This window comes from Scardinius erythrophthalmus (assembly GCF_964197995.2).
Source record: "Scardinius erythrophthalmus genome assembly, chromosome: 3".
NCBI lineage: Eukaryota > Metazoa > Chordata > Actinopteri > Cypriniformes > Leuciscidae > Scardinius > Scardinius erythrophthalmus.
In genome coordinates, this window is record NC_138223.1 from 20,972,544 (window position 1) to 20,998,698 (window position 26,155).

Below are 26,155 nucleotides of genomic sequence, written 5' to 3' on the forward strand. Positions count from 1 at the left end.
TATCCTCAATAATGGCAAACGTGATAGCAGTCTACATAACTCATTCTACGTTGTGCAAATAATGTTCTATGATCTAAATGGGTTTCGTAAAAAAACAAAAACAAGAAGAAAGAATGCCGTAAGTAAATAAAATAAAATAATGATTTCACAACAGTCCAGTAGCTGGCACTGTGCACAGGACATGCGCATTTCCAATGAACCAAGAAGAAGAAGAAATGCGTTTCCGTATGTCACGTGGTGTTTTTACCCAATGAGGTGTTTGTGCGTTTTATTTTGAACGTCGAATTGGCGGTTAAGTCGATAATCTTGTGTTTTTATAGTACTTAAGTTAGAATCAAAATAAGCAGTAGCAGTAACGTTAATAAAGCGCTTATGAGACGCAAAGGTAAGAATTAAAGAAGGAACATGCTTTATTATAAATGTAATCATTAATAATATTTTGTGTTAGTCGATGTCCTTTGTCCAATTTACTTTATTATTCCGCAAAATAAAGACTGTGTTTCAGAACATACCGAATTAACTTGCCCTAACGTTACCTGAGTATTTAAGCAGCATTTGATAGGCGCGTTTGACACAGTCTGCTGGGCTGGCTAGGCGTTGAGACACCGCCAAAGTGGACTTTTCTTGAGAGGATGCAATCAGTGTTATTTATGTCTTAATGCTGATATATATCTATAAAGAAATCAAGCAGCAAAACTACTTTAAAATGTACTCTCTGTAGAAACGTTAACCTAATTTCAACAATTTCTTAAGCAGATGTGAGAAATGGGTGCAATAAATGAAGACATCCGATGCAAAAGCCTCTAAAAGCAACCTATGTCAAAAACGAGATAATAATATTGAGTTAATGCTCTCCGCACAGTAGCTATAAGTTACGTTCATCAAATAACGTTGCTTTAATTTCAAACTCACTAACTTAAATCCCAGCCTCAGGCCATTCAGAAATGTCGGTACTTAGGTAACGTTAGAAACCTATACATAGGAGCCTGATAAAATGTTAATATTAAAGAAAAAACGTTCGACGGACTTAGAGGCTTTTGCATCTGAAGTCTTCATATAATTGTATATTTAACTTCAAAGCAATTTAGTCTAGTTATCTCGGCTTGTAGTTAAAGTAAGCAAGATTTATAAAAAAAATAAAATAAAACGTTTATAGAAATCTAACCTTCCTTTAAGATTTGCTTATTACTGTTGTTGTTTGCTTATGATAGGCTCTATTTACATATTCATCAAACTCTTGTCAAAATGAAATCAACGACTTTTAAAAATGGCTGATTTAGCTATTGTGTTTACTTGACGATGGTAATGGAAAATCGTAATGTCAATTATTTTTTTATGTTCTTTGAGAAGTTTGCTAGTTGACTCATCTTGTATCATGACCTGTGCTTAATTATTTTGTGATTGCAGATATTAATCTTAAAACATGTCATATGTCAGTGGCTTGTCAAATGTGAGTACTTCATGCCCATGCATATTTTAACTATAAAAATTAATCTATTGTTCCCACCATCAGTATGACAGTTTGAGCTCTAGGAATAAAGGTTTTTGTTCTGTATTTCAGCCCAGATCAGATAGAGTCCCGTTCAGAGATGTACAGAATGAACTGCTTAATTTGCAGGACACTCCAGCTCTGATGCTTAAACATGTGTCAATACATGAGAGGGACCCTAAAATGAAGGTATGAAGTCATTGGTTCTCTGATTTCAGATCACTTGCTTTATCTTTCAACCTTCTGTGATGTCTAGTTCATAGGAATAAAAATAAGATTTTTTTTCTATTATTGTGATATTTTGATTTCCAACAGCATGAAGTTGTCCCTGATGAAAATCCAAGCTTAATTATTACACCAGTGGTCCAAAATGATGGGCAATTTGTTGGTGCCACTGATGAACATCAAGATGTCATGTTAAAATCCTTTGTGTGTCTTGAAGGAGAAGTGGTAGTTGAGGATGAACCTGTAAAGTCAGATGAGTCTGTTCTCATCAGTCGTCTGGCACTGGAGGATAATGACCCACTTGACCCAAATGAAACCGCTGAAGCCGAGGGCGTAGAGGATAATCAGACCAGTCTAGAGCATGTTGATCATCCATACTATTATAGGAGCAGGTCGACCGGTTCAGATTCTTCATCCATACTGTATCAGGGGGAAGAGGTTTCCGCCTGTCAGCTGGGAAATGTCACATTCAAATCCCTCGTGTGCTTAGGTGGAGAGATTCAGGTTTCGGGTTGCTCAGCCATCTCAAATGAATCGATTCTCACAAAGGATCTAACATCAGGAAATCAGTCACAATGTAAAAATACTCGTGTTTCTAAAGTGGACACAAAGGCTGAATCAGTAAACCCTCAACCTTTGGGCCATTCTTACTGTACTTGGAAGAACCATGTGTCTTTATGTGAAGATAGTAGAACTATCAGTACAGTCAATGCTGATGACGTTTCTCAGTCAACTCTCGAAGACATTGGAGGTACTCCGTGCAAGCCTAAAAGTACAGTGAATCTTAACAATCACAAGAACACTGATCTCTCTGAAGGATGTCATGGCATGTTAAGCAGAGAAGGAGAGGTCATATTTAAAAGCTTGTGTTGTTCTGGGGTTGAAATAGAAATTGCTGATTTATCCAAGGTGTTAGAAATGTCTGTGCTCATGGAGAATCTTGCTGAAGAACAAAGTCTGCTTTGTTTAAATGACATCAGTGAAAATGATGGTCAAAGCTTTGCTGCTTTGGCACCTGCAAACAAGCATGTTGACCACATGTACTGCCATACTAAAGAAAAGTCACAGATCCTAAATATATCAAGCACTGAAAATGAGGTCTGTTCCAAGTCACGGCTTTCCTCAGCAAGTATTTTGGAGAAATCCGGAAATACAATTGGTTATACAACATCAACTTTTGGAAACATAGAGACAATATATGAATGTGACACGTGCCATGAAATGGAAGGATCAAAGATGGTTGCTAGCAAGGAGTCAAGCCAACACTTGTCAGCACTGAATAGTGAATATAAAATGGAAAGTACAAATGCTGTACTGTTAAGTGATAATAATGACAAACTTAAATTGCCCAAAGATGACTCTTCTGTCATGACTGAAAAAAATGTGGAGCATCTTGATCAGCAGTTTCTGCCAGAAAGGACCATGGAAGTTTCACTTTCTGAGGAAATCCTTTGTCCTCAAGGTCCCTCTTTTGAAAATGTTGCCCATAAAGCCAGCATTCTCAAAGATAAGACACTGGATTTAAAGGATGAGGAGAGCCACCCAGAGATTGAAGTTATGCGGTTGTGCAATAGATCTGGTGAAGCTGTCTCAGTTCATCAGGATCTTCCTAGTGCTCTTGTTCTGACAGGTCCCTGCACTCCAAAGACGCCCACCCTAAGCAGGAGTGTTTTGAATAACCACACAGCCGAAAACAAATTGAGCCATCTGTGGCCTGAACTCCCGGAGAGTCCCATGCCGCCTCCACTCTTGAACTCCACATCCCTGGCCAATGCTTTGAGCTATACACCTGTTCCTCCAGACCCACCCAAGAAAAAGGGTGTGGAACCTAAATGGGCTTCTGCAGACCATCATAAGCTGTTGAATGCCCCTCCTATTGTGGGCAATGGGCCTCTACAGGAACAGCTCATACAGATGGCTGAACTGTTAATGGCTGCGTCAGGAAAGGTGGTTGTTCCAGCTTCAGCACCAGTGAATCACCACAATGCCTTAGTGGGCACTTCTCCAATTGCGACCCGTAGTGCTTGTGTGTGGAGAACCCCAGTTCAACTGATGGAGCGGAGCGTTAATACTTCAGGAGCTGTGGAGATTTTAAAGGAAGTTTATGTTTCTGATGCCAGCACGTCAACAGACTCTCTGCTGTGGAAGTAAGTTAAGATAAGCAGATAAGCATGAATCATTGACTCATTTGTTGATGTGATCTATATTGTCTCTGTGTGACTTTTTCTTTGAAGCCTTACTCCTGGAAATCTGGAGCATTTATCTAGATCAGAGCTGGAGCAGAGACTGACTTCAACACTCATCATGGTGGAGGTTCTTTCCCAGCAGCTCACTTCTGCACGGGCACATAATCCAAGCAAAGACACTTCTCCATCTGATCTCAGAGATAAACTCATCCAGACGGACCACACTGAGCTCAGACAGGTAAGAACCCCCACAGCTAACATGCGTTGTATCCAGGTATGATGGCAAGTTTCCGGCATTTCCAGCTGGGCTATAAAACTAATATATATATATATATACACATACATATACATACATGTATGGAAAAAAATAAATCCAAATTTTTGATAATAAATCTTTGAGGTCATTCCATGTCAAATCAACCAAATTGCGGAAACTTCCCTGGTTAAAATTTAGGATTTTGTTAATATTTTTTTCTGAAGAAAGATAAAGATATATAGTGATGAAAGACAAAATATTAAATTTCATGAATGTGTATTCACTGAGTAATCCACTATTTTGTGGATTTGGGTCAAAATGACAATTTTCACCTGAGATATGGATACAAACTGCAGGGGGGTAAAAATGATTTTAGAAAGATGGCAGCATCATTATTTTTATTTTTACCCTGAGATTGGTAGGTCTATTAGTTAAATCTGTTGACTTTAGCAATCTTTGTTGCATTATATGCCAGTGACAGTTCAAAAATGGAAAAAAGCACTACTTGTGTTTTTTGCCCCAAGTTTGCATGCCTGTAACTCAAGAATTATTAAAGATATCTTAATATCCATTTATATTTTTGGTTTTTAACAAACATTTCTTTTGGTATCTTGGCATTGCTTGATGATCTGGCGAGAGCATGTCTGCAAACAGCGACAATTTTGACGAGAGCGACAAAAGGCTGTAAGGAAAGCGTGTGCGGAACGCCCTTATTTGGAGATGGTTTGTGTGTGTTTATGCAAATGACTAACCTTGTGCACGCTGCCGCTCATTTAGAATACTACAAATTCACTAACATCAGAACAATGTTAGGAATAAATTCATGTGCGTAGTCTGCGTACGAGCGTGTTGTGAATTAGAACGATTTTTCATGAGAAGTTCTCCTGTGCGTACAAATACGAAATAATCCATGCAATTATTAGTGAATGAGACCCACTGTTTTTTGTTTAAAACAGATCATGATTCTCGCTCGATTCTGAATAGACAACTAAACAAAATAACTTGTAATTTACTAGACGTTCTAACAAAATGTTAATTGCTGCTGTCTATTTAAAAATATTTAATGAGTTTGAATTATTTTTGTTAAATTCAAAAGGTGATTTATTCTGTTTTGATCACTACAGTAGATATCAGTGTTTATATCCAAGCTATAAACTTTTGTCCCAGTACTTCTGTGATAATTTGAATTATTGTTACAGAAATAATGAGACTGTGTGGTTGAAAAAGATTGTTTGTGAAGCTGTTTCATACCTATACATGACAACTGCTCTCTCTTGGTCAGCGGCAGCGTCAACATAGATTTGAATGTTCAGCTGTGATCGTATTTGTCAAAGGGTTAGTAGACCTAGCCGAATCGTTGTCATTTAGGAATAAGATCGCAATCTTTTATTAAGTAATTGTGCAGATCTATTACATTTTAAAACATTAAATTGATCATGTTTTATGCATTTATTTCATTAGACATGATTTTTTTTTTATTATAAATTTGTATAAAATAAAACGACAATCAAGTTTACACTTATTCTTAAGGTTTAACAAACATGTGGAATTAATTTCCTTCCCCATTAATTGTATGGAATTAATATTGTGACAAATGTCGACATAGAATGAAATGGAAAAAATATATTTTTATAATATTTTTGCTTTTGGCCATATTTCCCAGTCCTAATTTCAAGTAATTTTTCTGACCTCTGAAAGTTCAATGCTGTGCTAAGCTGCCTATTAAAACATTTTGTTATCAAATAGACTATGCAGAGGAGGATTTTGGACCAGTGAGATTACTCAGCCGGAGGAACAATCAAAGCTCCACAAAAACCTTTCTGAGAAAAAAAAAACCAAAAAAACAACAACTCTGAATATGTATTGTTTAAATTTTTCTTTATCTTGTCAGAATGGGACATACAGAGATTTGTATGGGACAGCACTGGAGAGAATTCAGAGTCTTGAGCATGATCAGGAGGTTCTTCAAAGTTTATTTAACAGCATTCAATCAATGCGGGTTGGGATGGTGAGACATTTCTCTTAATTTTTCAAAGCTATACTTACATCTAAAAATTAAAATGCTTAAAATGTTATTCTTCTACAGAATTCATTTAAGTCAAGCACAGAGGATGCCATCTTCAAAATGAAACAGATTGGAAATACTGTTCATGTTGATCAGGAAACTTTATCTAGACAGGTAAGTCAAAGAGCTTCATAGAAGATATTTGCCAAGGACTCACAGCTCATAATAATAAGTCTGTGTTATGTAGGCCAGTCAGATGAAGTCTCTTTATGGGAGGTATAAGGAAACGCTCCATAGGATGGAGCAGAAGATGAAAGAAATGAGACATCGCATGGATGATTCTCTAATGGAGAAGGAAGCGGTGAGATGACATTTTATTGGTTTTGCTGAAGCTTAAGAACACAAGATTTTTTTTGATGAATATGCTGTTGATCTTAGCCTATCCTCTTATCCTCTTGTTCAATTGTTTTTGTTTGTCAGGCCTTTAGTGTAACGCAGCAGCTGAGGAATTACCATACTGCTCAGGTGGCCGAACTAGAGCACACTATTGGGTCTCACCAGGAACTGATGTCAGGCCTCAAACTGGCCTACCCATCACTGGTCTGCTCATATTGCTTGCATCACTGCCTCAATTTATATGAAAATATAATGTTCCCATTAGCTTAACTCTTTCCCCGCCAGCGTTTTGTTTTTTTTGTTTTTTGTTTTTTGTTGCCAGCCTGCTCCAGCATTTTTATTATTATTTTTCTTCAACTTCACAAAATTTGTATGGTCCCCACTCCCCAGAATATTTTGTTTTATGAATGTCTTAACATACAATATAACAAAAGAAAGAACAGAGCCTCTGCTTAAAAAAAAATCATTATTTTTTATCAACACTTGTGGGTACGTTTCATAAAACATTTTGAACAAAAAGCTGAGAAAATTGCGTTTTTCTCAAAGACTTAGTCCGGATCGGATTCAAAACATAGATGGAGTAGATAGAGTCCATCAACAGCCCTAAAACTTGCACAGTTGTGTACCTCTTCTTGGGTTTGACATTTCATTCGGTAACGTTGGGCAGTTTTGATTTATATGTTGTTGGATGTTTGATCACTTTAGCTTACATGTGCGTAAGCAATCTTCTGTCACTTGTTTCTGACAAGTCTTGTCTTGTTTTTGGATCCGGAGATTCTGTACTATTTCAGAAAATGCGTAATAGCGCCCCCTAACATATAACAGCGAAAGCGGGGAAGCATTGTCATAAATGATGGAAATTCTGGTGGGGAAAGAGTGACTACAGACAGTCTTGGCATGATTGTTTTGCATAATGCATGCTTGAATTTGTGTGTCATTTCCTTGTATTATGAATCTGAATTTTGTAAAACAAGGTTGATTTGAGCAAGTCCTACATGGAATCCATCAGTGCAGCGAATGTCCATTTGAGAAGGAAGCTTGAAGATGACATGAGCTTGTTAGCGGAGGTAAGACTTTACATTAAAATTAAAATGATATGCAAAGACTAACTCAACCTTTAAATAGCAAAGTAACACATTTGCCTCCTTTCCTTCATGGGAAGCTGAGAAAGGCTCAAGAGCTGGTTCAGAGGATAAACCCAGTGCTTCACCAGCTCCATCAGAGGACTACCACCGCCGTGGAGCACAGCAAGCAGCATCTGGCAATGAGAGACAGAGCCATGGAAGAGAGAAACCTGGTTAGGCATTTACCACTGAAATGAAATGAAAATTCTATCAGTATTTTTTCATACTCAGTGCCATGTCTGTTAAACCTTAAAATAGAACCCCAAAACCACCAAGAAAATAGTCTGAAGCTATATGATAGCTTTGTGCAGACCGAAATTTGTGAGGAACAGATCCAATGATGTTTTATTTGATTGTAAAATCAGACCATTTCATTTTGACCAGCTACTGCATGTTAAGATAAAGTCACATTTACCATTGTTTGCGAAGCAGGTGAAATCCAGTCATTTAGGAATCCATGCAATCTGGAATTTCGTGTGAGGGCAAAGGTTCTCCCCATGCAGATTTCGCAACTGGATTAAGGTGGTCACGCAAAATCACCACATTGACCAAGAGAAAGCTGCTTGGTTTCAAAGTGACTGACTTGATTTGTGAGCTGTGATTCATAAATTGCTAGACTATTGACAATAGAAAATGGGCCTTTTTGCATGTAAAAATTTGTAGAAATTTTGCTGATTTGTCTGCATCTTTAGATGCAGATTTTTCGCTTTCCACTGGCATCATTGCTGCTTGGCGCTCATAATTCAAATAACGTCATTGGTTCTCACACATACCAAAAGACTATTGAGCTTCTAGTCTTTTCTCTGCATCTCCATAGACTTTACAGATTAATTCTTTAAAGTCATGACTCTGACAATACGCTTGTATTAATTTGCAATGTATTATGAAATGTATGTCATTCAGCCCTGCAGCACATGATCAATCCAATTTGCTTTTCTTTGGGACTGAATGTCTGCACTGCCATTTCTCTCATTCAAATGATGAAATCGGATCCATTTGTTCAGACAGTCAGGTCAATATCTGGTTCATTTGTTATTGTAACAACTTCAGCTTCAGCACAGTGGTAAAGATCAATAATAAAAAACAAAAACAATAAAAAGCTGTCATTGTGGAAAGATTCTAAATTTCATCTCGCTTTAACTAATGATATTCTCTCTCAGAAGCGTTGTGTAAGTATAGTTAACTAAAACCATAAAAGAAAACATTTTTGTTAAAATAAATGTTAACTAAAATAGAATATGCATATATCGTTTACCTATCTAAAGTATTAGTTTCATTAAATGGTCAGGTGAAAGCTTTGTGTTGTGAACATTAATAGTATGTATATCTCTGAAAATATATTTGAAAAAAAGAGAACACAAAATCTTTTTAATCTCCATCCAAAGAACTTTATGCATTTATTTTAAATGCAGTTTCTCTTTCTTTAAACGGTTACATTTTTGTAAATCCCCAGATGGAAAATGAACTAGAGCACGTGAGTTCAAGCTTGCATGATGCCAGTCAACAGATTTCAGACTTGAAGATGCAGCAGACCATCATGACTTCAGGTGTGATAGTGATTTACTTTGAATTGGCTTATTCCCTGTGTAGCCAAAGGTGAGCTTTTGCTTGATTTTGCTGTGTGTTTGTTCAGAGATGTCAGTGCTGAGGGAGCAGCTGAATCAGGCAGAGAAGGAGCATTTTCAGCTGAAGAGGAGAAGCACTGAGCTCTCAGCCACTGTAACATCTACGCTGGCCTCTTACGCCTTCCTAGAACAGACCCTCACCTCTGAGACCAGCAAGTATGTTAGCAGAAATGCCTTTTGCCTTTTGGTTGACTAAATTGGTGCTGAAACTCACCTAAATTAATGGATGCAATTCAGAATTTTGGTCACACTTTAGATTAGGGTACATTTCTCACTATTAACTAACTATTAACTACGACCTTTGCCCCAATAAACTCCTAATTACTGCTTAATAATAGTTAGTAAGATAGCCTAGTTGTGAAGTTTAGGTATTGGGTAGGATTTAAGGGATGTAGAATATGGTCATGCAGAATAAGGCATTAAAGGGATAGTTCACTTTAAAATGAAAATTCTGTCATCATATACTCACCCTCAAGTTGTTTCAAACCTGTATGAATTTATTTCTTCTTCTGAACACAAAGGAAGATATTTTGAAGAATGTCAGTAACCAAACAGTGACATTCTTCAAAATATCTTCCTTTGTGTTCAGCAGAAGAAAGCAATTCATACAGGTTTGAAACAACTTGGGGGTGAGTATATGATGACAGAATTTTCATTTTAAAGTGAACTATCCCATTAATATGTGCTTTATAAGTATAATAAACAGTCAATATTCTTGTAATATGCGTGCTAATTAGCAACTAGGTAATAGTGAGAATTGGACCCTAAAAGTGTTACCTGAAGTTTTACACACAACAATTATATGTTTATATGTTGATTTTGTTTATACTAGAATCAAGAGCATTGGGGGCCGTACTTAAAATTATGTAAAATAAGCCAAAACATGCATTAAAATAATCCAAAAGAACTAAAAAAAAAAGAAATTATATTTCTCAATTCATCCTGATTCATGATTAATTCATGATTCTAGAATCATCCAAGTCATATAAACTACCATATGCATTTTTGTACTGAATACACATTTTTCTAGTTATGCCAACTCTGACTTCAGTGTACTGTACACTACTGTGTATAAATGTAAGCATATATTTTTTTAAATCCTTATCCAGTAAATCTTGAAAAAACTGTAAAACTCATGCTGTCTTTGAAAATCGTTGTGGACAATGGGGGCCCCGAAGTCAAAATTGGTGAGAAGAACAACTTATCTAGAGTAAGGAATCTTTGCTTTAAGTGTTATCATCAAACATCAAATATTGTAGTGTACATTATACAAGATGGATAATTGTTTAGTACGTTTCAAATTAGGCACAGAAATGGAGTTCTGTTAAAATCACTTATTCACATATTCTTGAGAATGCCTGCACAAAACAGGCTACAAAATGTATACCTTGGATCTTTAGTGATCCGGGCCGTCATTCAATGCCATCCTCTTTATTTATTTAGACATCAACCTTCTTAGTATTCCTCAATCAATTCATTATAAACAATATAACAAGAAAAAAATGTCCGCTGTCTGATACACAATGATGAAGTGACGTTTCACTCATATTTGCCGCAGGCAGAAAACAAAAGAATTGGAAGTATCATCAGCAACACTTGAAATGGCGCAGTGATTTACTGCAGAGCAAGTACTGAATGCAATCAAATATTAGTGTCACTGTCACTTGATGGTGGATCTGGTGAAAAAGCTGTCAGCTATCAAAATATTGATTTTAAAGATGTTGAAAATTATAGTTTTGAGAATATGTTTGAGATCGCGAATATGAGCCAGATGCTGAATGTATTGGGAAATGGCCTCTGACGAGGACAATGATGATGGTATAAAACATCTACTCAAACTGAACCCTTCAAAGCTCCAAAAGGAAACAAAATATGCTTTATTTTATTCTTCTGTAATTTTTACTCTAATATCAGGAGAGTTTTAGATTATCGCGACAGGTAGAGATCCATCCGTGTTAGATATAGATGTGGGTCGCTAAAGACCTGAATATGTAATAATGATTGCTGAAACATTCATACATTTAAGGGTAAATCTAACATCTAATTTTACATGTATAGATGTATTCATCATGGGTGCAGTTTAGCAGACACTTTTATCCAAAGTGACTTAAGGATTAGGAGATCAATAGAACTAATCAAACCAACAATATGCAAGTGCTGTGACTAGTCCCAGTTAAGGTCATTGCACTGAGTCTGAAATTTGTGATTCGTATTTGTGATTTGGTGGCTCTGAATTGTCAAAACACCTCTGAAAATGCTTGCTACGGATGCGAAAAAAAGAAATACAACCTAATGTTTTGTTAATCACGCTTACACACTGCCTCCGAAACTTTCGTCTGTCAAAAAAAAACAGTCGGATCGGGTTCTATTTTCTGCGTTTTTCGCTGTAAGCATTTTGAATGGTGTTTTGACAATTCAGAGCCACCGAATCACGAATACGAAAAAATGCATACGAAAATTTCGGACTCAATGTGCAAGGACCTTTAGTCTAGCACAGTACATGCAGCAAGGTTTTTTTTTTATTAAATAGATATATAGAACAGTAAGTGTTCGTACCGTATTAATGTGTCAAGTGTTGATAAAAAAAGATGCTTCTTCAGCCATTCCTTGGAAATGGCAGTTGAGTTATTATTTTCTATCATTTTATTTTTTCTACTTTAGGTTGCAGCAGTCAATGTATGATGCACAGCAAGCTACTGAGAGAGCAAACTGGTATAACTTCACAATTTAATTCCTCTTCTTTTGTTTCTTGTTGTATAAATAACGTACAAAAATGTACTTTTTAAATATAAAAATGCTTTTGGCAGTCTTGAAGAAGCTCTAGAAACATCCAGGAAACAGCTAGAGGAATATGAGGATGCTCTGTCACAGAGAGAAACCCTGATTAAAGAACTCCATACTGAAGCTGAGGTTCATCGCCGTCAGCTCGGTCAAATGGCTCAGCTGCAGACTGAACTCTCCAGTGCAAAAGAAATGAGTGAAGTGAGGAGATATTACACCTTTCACCATAAAATATTGTTAGTACATGTTCATAATACCTTTGCCATGCCAGGTCATCTCACAATATCAGATATTTGTTTTGTTCTATCAGTTCCTGCAGGCAGAACATGTACTGGCACGGGAACAGATGGAGGAAAGTGAGAGATATCTGCGGTGCCACTTACAAGGCCTCAGGGAGAGAAACCTGGAGTGCGAAGACCTCAAACTAGCACTGGAACAACTGCGGTACAGCATATTCTTTTCTACCCATTTCAGAACAAATATGTCAGAATAAATGGCTTTTTTTCTGATGCTGTGCATCCTCCTCTAAGGCTTGAGAAAGAGTCCCTTCAAGAAGAGCTGGACAGCACACGAGACAAAGCTCGCAGTATGTTGCTGGAACAAGGAGAGCAGATGGCTCAGGCCTCTAATGATGTCATGCTCCTTAACCACAGAGTTTGCTGTCTCACTAGTATCTTAAAGGAATCCCTAACCTCCAAGGTCCTTATGCTTTAAACTCATCATAATTTTCTTTGTATCATTTCGAATGTTTTTTTTTTTTTTTAAGTTTTAGTTTTCATTTTATTTCATTTTCAAGCAAAGAAGTGTTTTTTTTTATAGTTTTAGTTAACATACAATAACAACGCTGGTTTGTAAGTTTGCACTTACTATGGAAGTATATTTCAGTTACACAGAAAAGTTTAAAATCAGAAATGACCTAATAAGTATTCTTTATTACAAATCCATAATATATTCCATGAATATTATTGTCATATTTCAGAATATTAGTCTATTAACTGGGTTTTTAGTGCTCTCCTCCCTTCTGCTCTGGTTGGCTCTCAGTGTACTGTAAAGTAAAACAATTACTTAACTTGCTTACACAACTTTTTTTTTTTGTTGAAATAAATAACATTGTTTTGCTGTCTTGCATTGCTCAGGAGTCAGAGTGCTCCGATAAGGCACTGCAATCTCGACATCCCTCCAGCTCTTTTGTGGATTCTGTTATGGTGGCCATGATGAAGACATGGGAACCTGAGGCAGAGTCTCCTGAGGATTCAGGTGTGTTAGTGTTTGGTGCTTGTTTTGCCTTATTAGTTATTTGCATTATTATAATGATGCATAATTTATTGAGGACAACTTTCTATTTTGTGTGGAAGGTTTCTGGATACAAAACTAAAACCTAATCACAAACAGTGTTTGTGTGTGGATGTTGTGGTGAATCAAAAGGCCTTATAACTAATCTATAGGCCTATGGATTGTTTCTATCTAATGTTTTGCAGAGGAGAGGGAGGTGCAACAAGACGGCATTGGCAGTGAAACCAGTGCTTTTACCCGAATACCCCCAACTACTCACACTGAAGTGAAAGGTATATTCATTACCGGATAATAACAGTCATATATCAGAACTCAGGTTAGATCTAAACTAGTGCTGTCAAGTTAAATTAGAATTTTGAGTATTCGTCAAACTGAAAATAAAAATCCACATTTGAATGCAAAAACGTTGTAATCGAATTGTAGGTGTGCATCAGGCAGTGGTGCACAAGATGCAATGATGTCATTGTTGCGGTTTTTGTTTTCGTTAGCCTATCCAGTTGAACCCGCTAGATACAAAACATAGCAGAAACAGAGAAGCTCAATGCGGAAAACATCTTGGTTACGTCAAAACCGTTCACATAGAAAATGATGGAAAAGCAGCGTGGAAAATGTGTTCTATGTAAACAGGTGCTAGACGGACATCTTTGACAGTTGCACTCGCGTCTCACAAGAGAGCCGCATTAAAAGCCATGTAGAGTTAAAAGAAGTTCAACTTAAAAAAAAAACGTCTCGAGACTTTTTTTTTATTTTATTTCACTGCATTTCATGTTTTTAAACGCAAAAAAAGTGCTCTTTGTATTCATTTTTGCATTAATACATGATTCTGTTATGGTCATAATTATTTATGCAATTTACAAAATTATATTTTATTTTAAAAGTTAATTTAAACTTTAAGCACTTTTTTTTTTACAGACAGTCATGTTATTTCATTGCTTTGAATAAACAATTTAATGTGGTGCATTAATTTTGCTCACTGTGCCCTCTTGTGGCCTCAGGAGACAAGCCAAAAGCTTTTTTTCCCCTTTAACTTAAAGGGACATTAAGTAGGAATTTCTCCCATCTAGTGGTGAAATTGTATTTTGCATTCAAACGAATAATGCTCTCCAGCGCCTCACTTTTTCAAATGCGCGTTGCATCTACGGTAGCCGTTATGTACCAAAAAGCTATGACAGGATGTCTTATAATAGCACTTCGAGTTTTTCTTCGGGTGAACAGGTTTGTTATTTAAAACAAACTGAAACTTGAAACAACGAAAAAAAGAATGTTACAGTATGAATTACTGACTGTGAAAAACATTAACTATGGTAATTAGTAGTAATGCCTTCTTTACTCGTTATATTTTTTGAAGTACATGCATTGTTAGATATCATCATCATCAGAGCCTTCTCTAACGTTACTTTACTCAATAGCTGCTATTCATCAAAGAGCCTGTTTAACTTTTAACTATAAATGTTCTACTGTCTATATAATAAAGTACACAACCAAGCAATGAAAAAAAAGCTTGTAATTAAGACCGTAACATTGACTTACCTGTCGAGAAGAAAGCAGGCAACTTCAGGGTCTCTTTTGAAAGCTTTCTCCTGCATTAGCTATCCCGACATTAACCCTTGTTTTTGTAATCTCCGGTCACGTTTCCTTTTACGGTCTATTTTGGACTTTTTCGACGACGAGGACTCATCCTGTGACTCAACATATGTATGAATGAACGGTGTATAAATAACCGTGCAGTGCAGCCTTTTAAACTTGCCGGGGCAGTGACGCCTCTCACTGCTCTGCTCCTCCGCTTCTGCTGGGTTCAGTCAGGTGACGCTGGTTCTGAACGAAAACGCGTTGGCCTAGTACTTTTTGTCCCTCTCTGCTATTATAGTTTTTTAAGATGGCGGAACTACATCATTTTTTCAATGATTCTCAAAAGACTTGTCCGATGACTCAGTCTCTCTAAATCCCTCCTTTCCGAGAGCTTTCTCTGCTCTGATTGGCCAGACAGCCCAGTCTTTTGTGACTGGTCTACTGCTTACAGCGCCTGTCGTCAGAAATAAAATGCCGCTCCGGGGGCGTCCTCAGTCCTCAGCGATTGTACACACTGTAAAGACAGTAAAGACAAAAAAGATTTATTGTAGTGGACATGCGGGAACTATATTATTAAGATTAGATTCACTAATGTGAATGACTGATGTAACACTAAAGTTTGTAAAACAAATCTCGCTCCATCCTTTATCATTACTTGTATTAACAAAGTTTACAAACCTTTGTCAATAAAAAGGTTTGTTATGGTCCATCCTTTATCATTACTTGTATTAACAAAATTAACAAACATTACTTGTAGTACTCAAAGTAGTAGGTACAACAGACAATCTGCATTAATGGACACAGTTTCAGGTAATAGTGGCCCACAGCTGATTAGCATACTTACAGGTTGTGATTCAGAGGAACAAGTTGGTCCAAATAAAGGGGGCACTGTCCCATCCTTAAGGAATAAGCATTTTGTAAATTCCATTTAAACCTCAGAGATTTGAGAAGCAATCATCAAAAGGTTATACTGCTGTTGTATCGCTGTGGACATTTTAAACACTGACCCTTCACATCCTCATCCTTTTGAAGTGTTTACAAAGGGAATTTGCTTTTGCAGAGCAGAAAACAGTGTCTTCTCGACATGCACACAACACAATTTACACAAACACTACAGCGTTTGAGGGCAGGTAAAAGTAGATTGTAAAGTTGATAGTTTGCGGGCATTGTGCAAATGTATTACCCAGTTTCGTGTAGCCGTAACAAAGTGGGATTCTAATTACTGACGACTCGTTTAGGAGATTCAGAGTCGATTCATTATTTTGAGAGACAATAACTTTTTTATCGTGCACTTTCAGCTTTACAACCTTGCAGATTGTTTAGATTCACAGACAGCTACATTACGAATTGCATGAAAGGTAATATTCGAAAAAGCATAATAGGCCCGGGCACTTTAATTTGATTGAAAACAGCTCAAAGATAACAAAATAGAAAACAAATAAACAACTGAGTTTGTGTTTTTCCTCGTTCCCTGTCAAACATAAACATAAGCAAAGTTCAAAGAAAATAGCATATCTACATTTAATGATGTCTATTGTCATGTGTTCTCAGAGGAGAGACGGAGCCATGTGTTGGAGCTGTTGTCTGATTTTGGTGAGGCCGTCTCAGATCTTCAGTTAACCATAGACCAACTGAGAATCCATAAAGACACAGAGCAGCAGACTCTGAAGCAGACCATGTGAGTTACTCACTCAGATTTACTCAGAAAATTTACAGTTTTGCCTTTTTTTTGTGCCTGGGATAAATCACACATTTTTTTAATTGTCATTACTTACTCACCCTCATGTCATTCCAAATCTGACATTTCTTCTGCACAACATAGATGATATTTTGAAGAACATTGGTAACCACTTTTTCCATGTATTATTCCAATTATTCCATTGGAAATTTCCAATGTTCTTCAAAATATAATTTGTGTTGCGCAGAAGAAAGTCATACATTTCCATTTTGCATAAAATAACAGCAACTGAGTAATTAAATGTTGCTCTTGCGATTGAAATTTTTAAATGCTCTATAGAGTGTTAACATAAATCAGTTGGAGTGCAACAGAGAAAAGGAGTGCAATCCCTTTCTCATATTCATTGTTGGACACCAAATTGAGGTTTTAAATGAATCGTTATTAATTGACAAGTCAATTGTCACGCAACTGTTTTTATATGTATGGCAGTACAGGATTACTGAAAAGTCAGTGTTTACAAAGTCATCTTCTGTGAGGTATTGCCTCACCCCAGCCTGCTGTTTCAGATGTGACCTGCAGGAGGCGCTGCAGGAAGAGTCTCAGGGACGCACACTGGAGGTCTCAGAGCTGAGGCAGAATGTGGACCGTTTGCAGGCTCAGGTAGAGAAGGATGCTGTGGTCCTGCAGCAAAAAGCTCAGGTAAACGTTTATCTTGCTGATTACAAGCGGCATTTCATCAAAGTTTCAAAGTTGGTTTTCCAGGAGCAATTTTTTTTTTTTATTCAGCGCTCAAGAATATGGAGCATAAGAGGATTGAATACGTGATTACATAAGTCATATATCTGTCTGTGCTCTTTAAGGATGAAAGAAACCTGAGGAAACTTTGCAGTGAGATGGAGGAAAATCTGGAAGCGGCACACAAATACCGAGCAGAGAATAGTGTATGTACCCACAGACGTAATGCTGACTACATACTTAAAAAAAATAAAATAAATCAGTGCTGTTGTTCGATTGTTGTATAGTAACTAGCCTTTGCTCTGGTTGTGTGAAACAGGAGTTGCGTCGAGAAGTTGCTGATTTGCGTCGACTGGAACAGCAGGCACAGGTGGAGGCTCAGGTCTTGAGGGAGGAGCTCAACCGAACAGGTGTCCAATCATCAGCCAGTACCAATGCATTAGATGAAAGAATCAAACTGCTCAGAGAGGTATGGTAGTTTATCCAGTTTTTCCTGTGTGACTAGCACGAAACATTAAATAATACTAAATGTAAGTTTCACTTTATACCCCCCAACTCTCCAGCTGTCCAAATCCTAGACTGGCTCACATGTAAAAATAGATTTTTCATTTAATGTCATTATGAAAAAAAATAATAATAAATAGAAATGAGTAAATTCACTATTTCTCTTAGTTTGCAGTTCTCATTTAGACATGTCATGGACTCAGGATTTTGGAAATTAAAAAAAAAAAAAAAAAAAAAATCAACACCCATACACATTACATCACCCATGCACATATACATTCTGTTCTTAGGTTGAGAAGCTTAAGGCAAATTTAATGGAAACTGAGGAAAATCGTACTAAGGTCTTGGAGAGGGCAAAACGACATGTAAGTCTTACCTGCTTTATTATTATTATTATTACATTATATTAGTTTTCCTATAGAAGCTATGGAAAACAGTGCTATCTGTGTAGAACAGAAAATGTACAGTATGCATTTTCTTTTTTCTTTTTTTTGTAATGATGATCAAATAAATGCTTTTTTTTTAAAGGGGTCCTATTATGTACTTTTACAAAGTCTTGATTTTGCTTTTGGGATGTGCTAGAATATGTTTTCATGCTTGATTGTTCAAAAAACGCATTCTTTTTCACATATTTTACATTATTACACAGGGAACCCTGTGAACCCACGGGTCCTTGAAATCCTTGAAAGTTTGTGAATCTGAAAAAAAAAAAATTCAAGGCCCTGGAAAGTTTTTGAAAATTAACATGTATAGATACAGGTCCTTGAAAGTGCTTGACTTTTTTTTCCAGAAAACTTCTTGCACAAAATAATCCATATTATTCCCTCTGGTCCGCTAATGTGTTATTTTGCCAACACTTTGTGATCTATGCACATTAGCTTGCTTGATTTGCGTTAGTTACGTGCATTTATTCGTTATGTTACGTGTTTCCCGCGTGAGGTACTTTGTGTTGTACGTGGCCATGACGTTCACGCGCGCACGAAACTACTACGACGTTACATCGACTTTTCACAGACACACTGTGAAACATTGCAAAAATAGGCTGAAACCGCTGAAACGCGATGCCTGGAAAATACAAGTTTCAAGATATTTGGCTCAACAAAGAAGATTACAAAGAATGCTTGTTAAGGTAATGTAAACCCATAAGGCAAGAAAAACTTAAAAGCATAGGCTATTCATACATATATCTTAAAACTTCTGGTTACCTGAGCCTAATTATTTTCAATAAAATCCATGCAGTTAATATCAGATCATTTTAGAATACAGTATAGGATGTACCGAATATTCTTCAGTTTTATGCAAAACAGAAATACGACAAATAGAATATCAGATAAATGCAAAAATAAATGCAAAAAATGTTTGACATGAAAACTGTAACAATGTATCTTACAAGGTAACAAGATGTAACCTTGCTCTCATTTGAAATGTGTCCCCACATTAAGTCCTTTAATTTGAGGGTATTGGACCTGGAAAGTCCTTGAATTTGAAGTTAACCAAGGCGTGGGAACCCTGATTACAACACCACCTCTCCCCATTCTGGCACGAACACGCTGATTTGGACGAAGCCCCTCGTTCCGAAATACGAAATGTGCTGGGATTGGTCAGCTGGCCCAGTGTGTGGTGATTGGCACCGCTTAGTGCGTGTTTAGGAAATGTCCCGCCCCTCCATAACTGCGAGTTCTTCTCTAGTGTAAATATTAATGATGGCGTCAATTTCAAACCAATTCGAGCCCGATTCAGACCTTGACAATGTTAACGAACAAGAGGATCGTGATTTCATGCACAGACTTTGCAAGCATAGATTCACATGATGTTTCAGAGTGGTGTTTTTTGTCATTTTCTTATACATTATAGATACGATTATCCACCAATTTATTGTGATATTTGTCGGAAAACTAATGTAACACAAACAGTAATGGATCACTAAACCATGGTTAATTTTCCTAAGGAGTAGTGAACAGCCTTGCAAAAGCGAGAGCTTACAAAAGCTACAGAAAATAAGCTTTTCTCCATAAAATGTGCAGCGCACAGATAAACTTTTGGGTTTTAATGTTCAGGAACAGTGTTTTAATAGAATTTTTAACCACACTCTTAAGTTCGTCAGCCTTTGGAAGATCAAACAAATACATTTTGGAAACGGGGTGGACAAAACCGTGTATCTTTGACAGCGACAACACTGTCTTCTCTAATGCAGCTCAACCAGGCCTTATCCCTTTTCTTGCGTATTCTGTGGGCGTGGATTATTATTTGGATTGTAGTTTAAATTAGATATTCTCTGGACAACTGATATAGAGTTAGTGTCGCTATAGAGTAACAACCGGTAATTTCAGTTTACAGGTTTCATAGAAAGAGAATGATTGAGTGGCAGTGAGCCAAATCAGTCGCGGTAAAAAAATACTGTAATGTTTGCAGACCAAGTAGCTCAATACAGCAAAACTCGAAACGCGAAGACGTGAAATAAAACGTCAAAGCAAATCAAACCTCTGAGACATTTACAATTACAATTATAATTTAGAGCTCCTTGTCATTAAAAGTTTGAAAACTCCTGATAAAGAAAATATTGGAATTCATAAGCAATAAAAAAAAAAAATCATGGTTTAATGCTGCCTGTAGCCAATAATTGACTATCCAAAAGCACTTAATTGTTGTCCCAAACCATGTCAGTCTAACTGCTTAATTTTTTTCATACTATATTATATTATTGTAAAGAATTGAACTGTCCTGCAGGAGATTTTTTTTTTTTATTTTTTTTATATGATTTTTTTAAATAGAATTTATTGGTAAAGACTGGTACAATTAACAGCACTGTAAAAAAAAAAAAAAGTTCTCCTCAGGTAACCTAAAATGTGCTTCATTTAGTGACTTCTTAATTTTTGCTTGTTTTCAAAAATATAAATATCACTAAGTTACACCAAGGGTAAAATAAAAAAGAAATGGCACATTAAAGTTAAGTTACAACTGCATGATGAAACCTTTTTAGTGTGTGTTTAAGTACGCTGTACATGTCTGCTATCAAGAATGTTTTTGCTCAGGTGGTGAAAAATGTCCGTCCAATAGAGAGAAGTTTTGCTCAGCAAGAAAAAAAATTAGAGGGAACATTGGTTGTAGTCCGAACGAGCCGTTCGTTGCAGTTCTTGGAAAGTGGATTCTGTTAAATAATCTTGTAACCTTGCAGATCTTTTTTATGCTCAGCAACATTACACACTAAAGTTGAAAAAGTGGAAAAGCATGATAGTACTCATTTAAAACACACACACACACACACACACATTTAAGAATTGATCAGAATTTTTTTTTTAAATATACTTCAATGTCAGTGTGTATTCACTTTTGATGTCATTTTAATTCTGTAATAAATGAACTGTGGTTTTGTAGCAAAGGGTTCATGCCATGAACCAGAGTAAACTGGAGAGAGAACTACATATGCTTGATGATATGATTGAAACCGTCAGGAAGGTAATGGAGACTTACTACATTTACATCTATCCAAAATACTGTAATTAATTGTAAAAAAAAATTTAATACATGCACTTTTTTTTTTTTCATATTTTTTTTTTTTTTATTTACAGACATTGTCCTCTGTACCGGATCTTGTCAAGAGCTGTCCTGAACTACAAAAGCTTGTAGAATTTCTTGGATGAGTTTTTGAAAATTCTTAAATGTGTCAGTTTAATTTTTAAATGCATAATTGTTGAATAAACAGGCTTCATGTTTTCTTATGTTTTTATTTTAAGTAAAGAAAAATCTTCAGACATTACGCCTGGGGAAGTGTAGGTCAATCTGCTCACTGTGTAAGATTAATAAGTTAAATTAGTGTACGGACACATTTTGTTAAAAAAAAAAAATTATTGTATTATATTAAAGGTCTGTACATGTGTATTAAACTATTATAGTTGTTATCAGGACGTCAGTAACATTTGTGCTTTTTTTTTTGCATTTTAAATTCTTGTATTACAGATTGGGTTTAAACAAATTTATGATTGAATGCTTTTTGTAGGTGTTTACTCATAGTCTGAATCATACATAAAGGCTGATTGATGAGCAGATAGTCCAGTAATTAATCATAGTTATTCTAATCATGCCAGTGCTTGTGAAAACCTTGTGAACGCTGTGATGTTTTAATCCACCCATTCAAGCACAATGTGTTACTCTGCTTCAATGAAACCCAATACCTTGGTCTCTACTTTGGCCTGTCATTTAAAACCTACGCAGTTGACTGCTAAACTTTCCCTTCTCACCATATTAAGATTTTAGTTTTTTTCTATACCTTTTGTTGGATAAGTACAGAGTTGTTGAATTTGTGACTAATACAGCAGGACATGTATAATATGTTGAAAAATGTCATGTTAATCCTAGCACAAACACTGAAGACTTCACAAGCTTGTCAAAAATGCCAGCATTACACTCTACCCTGATCTTTGAGTTAAGACATGCTACATTGTGGAGTTGATGTAGGTTTAAAAAAAAAATGAAAAAAGCTCAGGATATTTTCAGTTTAATTGTTAAGTATCAGTCCCTCTTATTTGTATACTGTTTAATGCTGTATGTTTTATGCATTGCTTTTGTTTTGCGACTGTTTTTTGGTAACACTTTACAGGTTTCATTTGTTAACATTAGTTAATGTATTCACTAACATGAACTGACAATGAACAAAACATTTGTTTACACAATTTATTCATCTTTGTTAATATTAGTTAATAAAAATACAGCTGTTCATTGTTTGTTCATTTATTTCACAGTGCATTAACTAATGTTAACAAATAAAACTTTTGATTTTAATAATGTATTAGTAAATGTTGAAATTAACATTAATTTAGATTAATAAATCATGTAGAAGTCTTGTTCATTCTTAATTAATGTTAACTGAAGTAGTTAAATAATAAAACCTTATTGTAAAGTGTTACCGTTTTTTCTTTTCATTGTTATAGATTTAGTTAGTTATCTTTAATTACACTAAATTATTCTGCAGCATTGACCTTACTAGTGTTTTCAATTTTGTCAGCAAGCATGCATCTGGTATACTTTTACTAGCATATGTCTTTTTAATATTTCTCCTTTTAAAAAAATGAATGCATGTTTAAAAAATGAAAATTGACAGGATAAATACAAGTCTGCTGTCAGATTGCAACCTATTTTGTGGAACTGGAAGACTTTAATTCTAATAAACCTTAACAAACATAAGTGGCAAAACAGTCCTGCACTCTTAAAAATAAAGGTTCTTTATTGGGATGGATCATTGAAGACCCTTTTAACATCCATGGACCTTTCCATTGCACTAAAGAATGGGTTTTTAAAATGATTTTTTAATTTTATTTTTTAGATGTTCTTAAAGGAGAACTCCGGTCAATTTTAACATTGAGCTCATTTTTTTGTACATTTGGAGTGCTGTCAATACAGAACAACGACAAAAATCGGTGTTGCCTACACCGAGTTATTCTATTTTTAAAATTTGCACCCTGTTGACTTCAATGGGGCAAGTACTAAACCTGCTTTTAGCCTCTTAACATCCTTGATGTGTCATTACAAGTGCACAGAAAATGTGAGTGATTCCTTCTGAGTGAACACGAGTGAATCTGACTGCAGTAGATGTGAAAGATATGTATAAAAATGATGTTATTTAAGCCAGCGCAAATACCTGTGTTTACATCCTGTTTTCGGTTGAAGTCCAAAGTAGTCGATTGCCGAGTTCACGCGCATAGGTTTAGTTACCTATGATCACGCGCGTGAACTCGGCAATCGATTACTTTGGACTTCAACCGAAAACAGGATGTAAACACAGGTATTTGCGCTGTTAAGAGGCTAAAAGCAGGTTTAGTACTTGCCCCATTGAAGTCAACAGGGTGCAAATTTTAAAAATAGAATAACTCGGTGTAGGCAACACCGATTTTTGTCGTTGTTCTCTGTATTGACAGCACTCCAAATGTACAAAAAAATGAGCTCAATGTTAAAATTGACCGGAGTTCTCCTTTAACACTATAAGAAAAAATATATATATATCTTTTAAGAACTTTTTTTTTTTTATTATTCTGACCATTTTGTCATCAATTAAATATGTGCAGTGTAACCAACATTAAAAACCACAGTTGCTAATTTGCGTCCATCTGCATGCTATAAAGCACTGTAAAGCTGCTTTGAAACAATCTGAATTGTAAAAAGCGCTATATAAATGAAGGTAATTATATATACATATTTGACTGAAAGCTTGTCACAAAAGAATACACACATAAATTCCTTAAGTAATATATACATTTTTTAAATTATTTTAATGCTATATGAATGAGCTGATTGTTTATTCTTTCAAATGATATAATAATATGCTGTAATATTTTTCAGTAATATAAAACCAGGAGAAAAATATAATTTGGCATGATCGCTTTTAGAAATAAATAAAAATGTATGTAGATTTAGAGCTTTGCTGAAGGATGTATTTTAGGACATGTATATTTTAAGATTTTCTTTATTTAGAGCCTAGTGTATATATATTCAATGTTAAATGAAAAATAAATAAATATGATTTCCTCATTCTCTGAAAGATCCAGCAACACAAGACTCTTTTAGAAAATGTTTATATCACTGACTTAAGTAAATGTAGTAACTTAATTCAATGAAAAGTAAATGGAAGCATTTTATACTTTTACCACAGATGGAAATTATAAGACAAGCATGTACAAAGCATATGAACACATTTCACTCAAAAAATTAAAAAACACCTTGCTTAGAAGACCACGTTTAAAAAAAAATGTAATTTGTAAACATTTTTTCAACTTGTTGAAATAGGAAAGCTCTGTACATGTGTAAATTGAGATCATTTAACATTTCAATTTACTATATTGAGGGAATCACAATAAAACAACAACAACATTTTAAATATCACAGCTGTTTTTCACAATGTTTTTCATAGTCACTAAAATCGTCTTTCCAAATGTTCCTTTGTGCCAGCTGTTCTCGCTATGGGAAAAGATCCTTGATCTTTGTTAGTTGGCAGACACAAATCTGTCCATATTACCTGAGTAAGCTGGATGCCTGATGTAGGCTCCCGAGTTTCCTACTGGACCAGAGTTATTGTATTGAACAAAAGAGCCTAGCTGTGCAGGGGAGGTTCTATCATACAGGTCCCCGACAGCATCACCAGCAATGGGAGACAAACTGGAGATGGCCACCCTCCCTGTTGGCCCGTATGCCTGGGTGCTGCCTTGTGTATATGATACCTGAGTTTGTCCATGTCCCGGGCTGGAGTAGGCAAATGCCATGTTGTTTGAGGAGCTAGAACAGAAGGAAAGCACCGTCTCCCCGCTGCAGGACTGATGTTGGAAACCTGGTCCACCCAAACTGCAGGAGCCACTCTCAGGACTGAAACTGCGGCAAGACTGCTGAGGAATCATTTCTGCGCTTTGGCCCATCCTGCTTGGCGACCCAATGAGAGAGTTGATTCTGAAGACCCTCGACTGACTTCCGCCAAAGCTCGGAGTGGAGGCCTGGTAGTAGGCGGAAGGCATCTGTTGTGCGTATGGCGGGCTCATGTTAGAGTAGACCGAGTTGGCGTAGGCTGAGCGTGCGATTTGGACTGGCGAGAAGACGGGAGACTCGTGCACGTACGATGAATACGTAGTGAAGTCGCTTCGTTTAAAGCGCTTTCGGCGTCTTAGAAAGCTTCCACTCTCAAACATGTCTTCAGCATTGGGGTCCAGCGCCCAATAGTTGCCTTTTCCGGGTCTACCAGGCTCTCGAGGGATCTTGATAAAACAGTCATTGAGTGTTAAGTTATGGCGGATGGAATTCTGCCATTTCTTGGAGTTGTCTCGGTAGAAAGGAAACCTCTCTGTGATGAACTTGTAGATCCCTCCCAGAGTGAGTTTGCGGTCGGGCGAGTTGGCAATAGCCATGGAGATCAGGGCGATGTAGCTGTATGGTGGTTTGCCTCGCTGAAGGGGCCTCTTCCTCCGACGCCCTCTTTGTGGATCTTCTCTCTGACTGTCATTCACTGGAAGAGTGGTTTCAGAGGGAGAGTCACTCTCCACTTTAACCACAGGCATGACTCTAGGTAAAATGACTCCCAACGGTAGCACAGCTTAGAAATCACGATCAGTCTGTCACAGTTTTGGATCGCTTGGTTCTTTGTCAAGTCAATAAATTTTGTTAGTAGTTAAATTTTGTTACTCCTTTGTCAGGAGTATCAAATGATTTTTGCTTGTTTGGATATATTTTGGTGAAAAAATACCAGTCATAATTCAGACCTTAAAATCCCCAACCAGAAATATCAGTTCCTTTGCACTTCATCTGTAACGACAG

General features: G+C 36.4%; 2 protein-coding genes across 2 annotated transcripts; one reads left to right on the plus strand and one right to left on the minus strand.

Moving 5' to 3' along the window:
• The first annotated feature begins 170 nt into the window (after window positions 1-170).
• Window positions 171-23,052, plus strand: spag5 (sperm associated antigen 5). The gene is made up of 26 exons (XM_081361340.1): window positions 171-385; window positions 1,408-1,450; window positions 1,562-1,678; window positions 1,805-3,861; window positions 3,949-4,138; window positions 6,048-6,164; window positions 6,243-6,335; window positions 6,409-6,522; window positions 6,642-6,761; window positions 7,532-7,624; window positions 7,720-7,854; window positions 9,135-9,228; window positions 9,315-9,462; window positions 11,968-12,018; window positions 12,114-12,288; window positions 12,398-12,531; window positions 12,618-12,786; window positions 13,224-13,344; window positions 13,566-13,652; window positions 16,501-16,627; window positions 17,194-17,326; window positions 17,488-17,568; window positions 17,682-17,831; window positions 18,157-18,231; window positions 21,242-21,322; window positions 21,436-23,052. Exons 2-26 carry the CDS (start codon window positions 1,424-1,426, stop codon window positions 21,505-21,507), a joined length of 4,761 nt encoding a protein of 1,586 aa, XP_081217466.1. The 5' UTR covers window positions 171-385; window positions 1,408-1,423; the 3' UTR covers window positions 21,508-23,052.
• Window positions 23,053-24,840: 1,788 nt separating this feature from the next.
• On the minus strand, window positions 24,841-25,899 carry foxe1 (forkhead box E1; the record flags this gene model as incomplete). Its single annotated transcript, XM_081360686.1, has 1 exon — window positions 24,841-25,899. The coding sequence occupies one exon, from the start codon at window positions 25,897-25,899 to the stop codon at window positions 24,841-24,843; it is 1,059 nt and encodes a 352-aa protein (XP_081216812.1).
• Window positions 25,900-26,155: the final 256 nt, after the last annotated feature.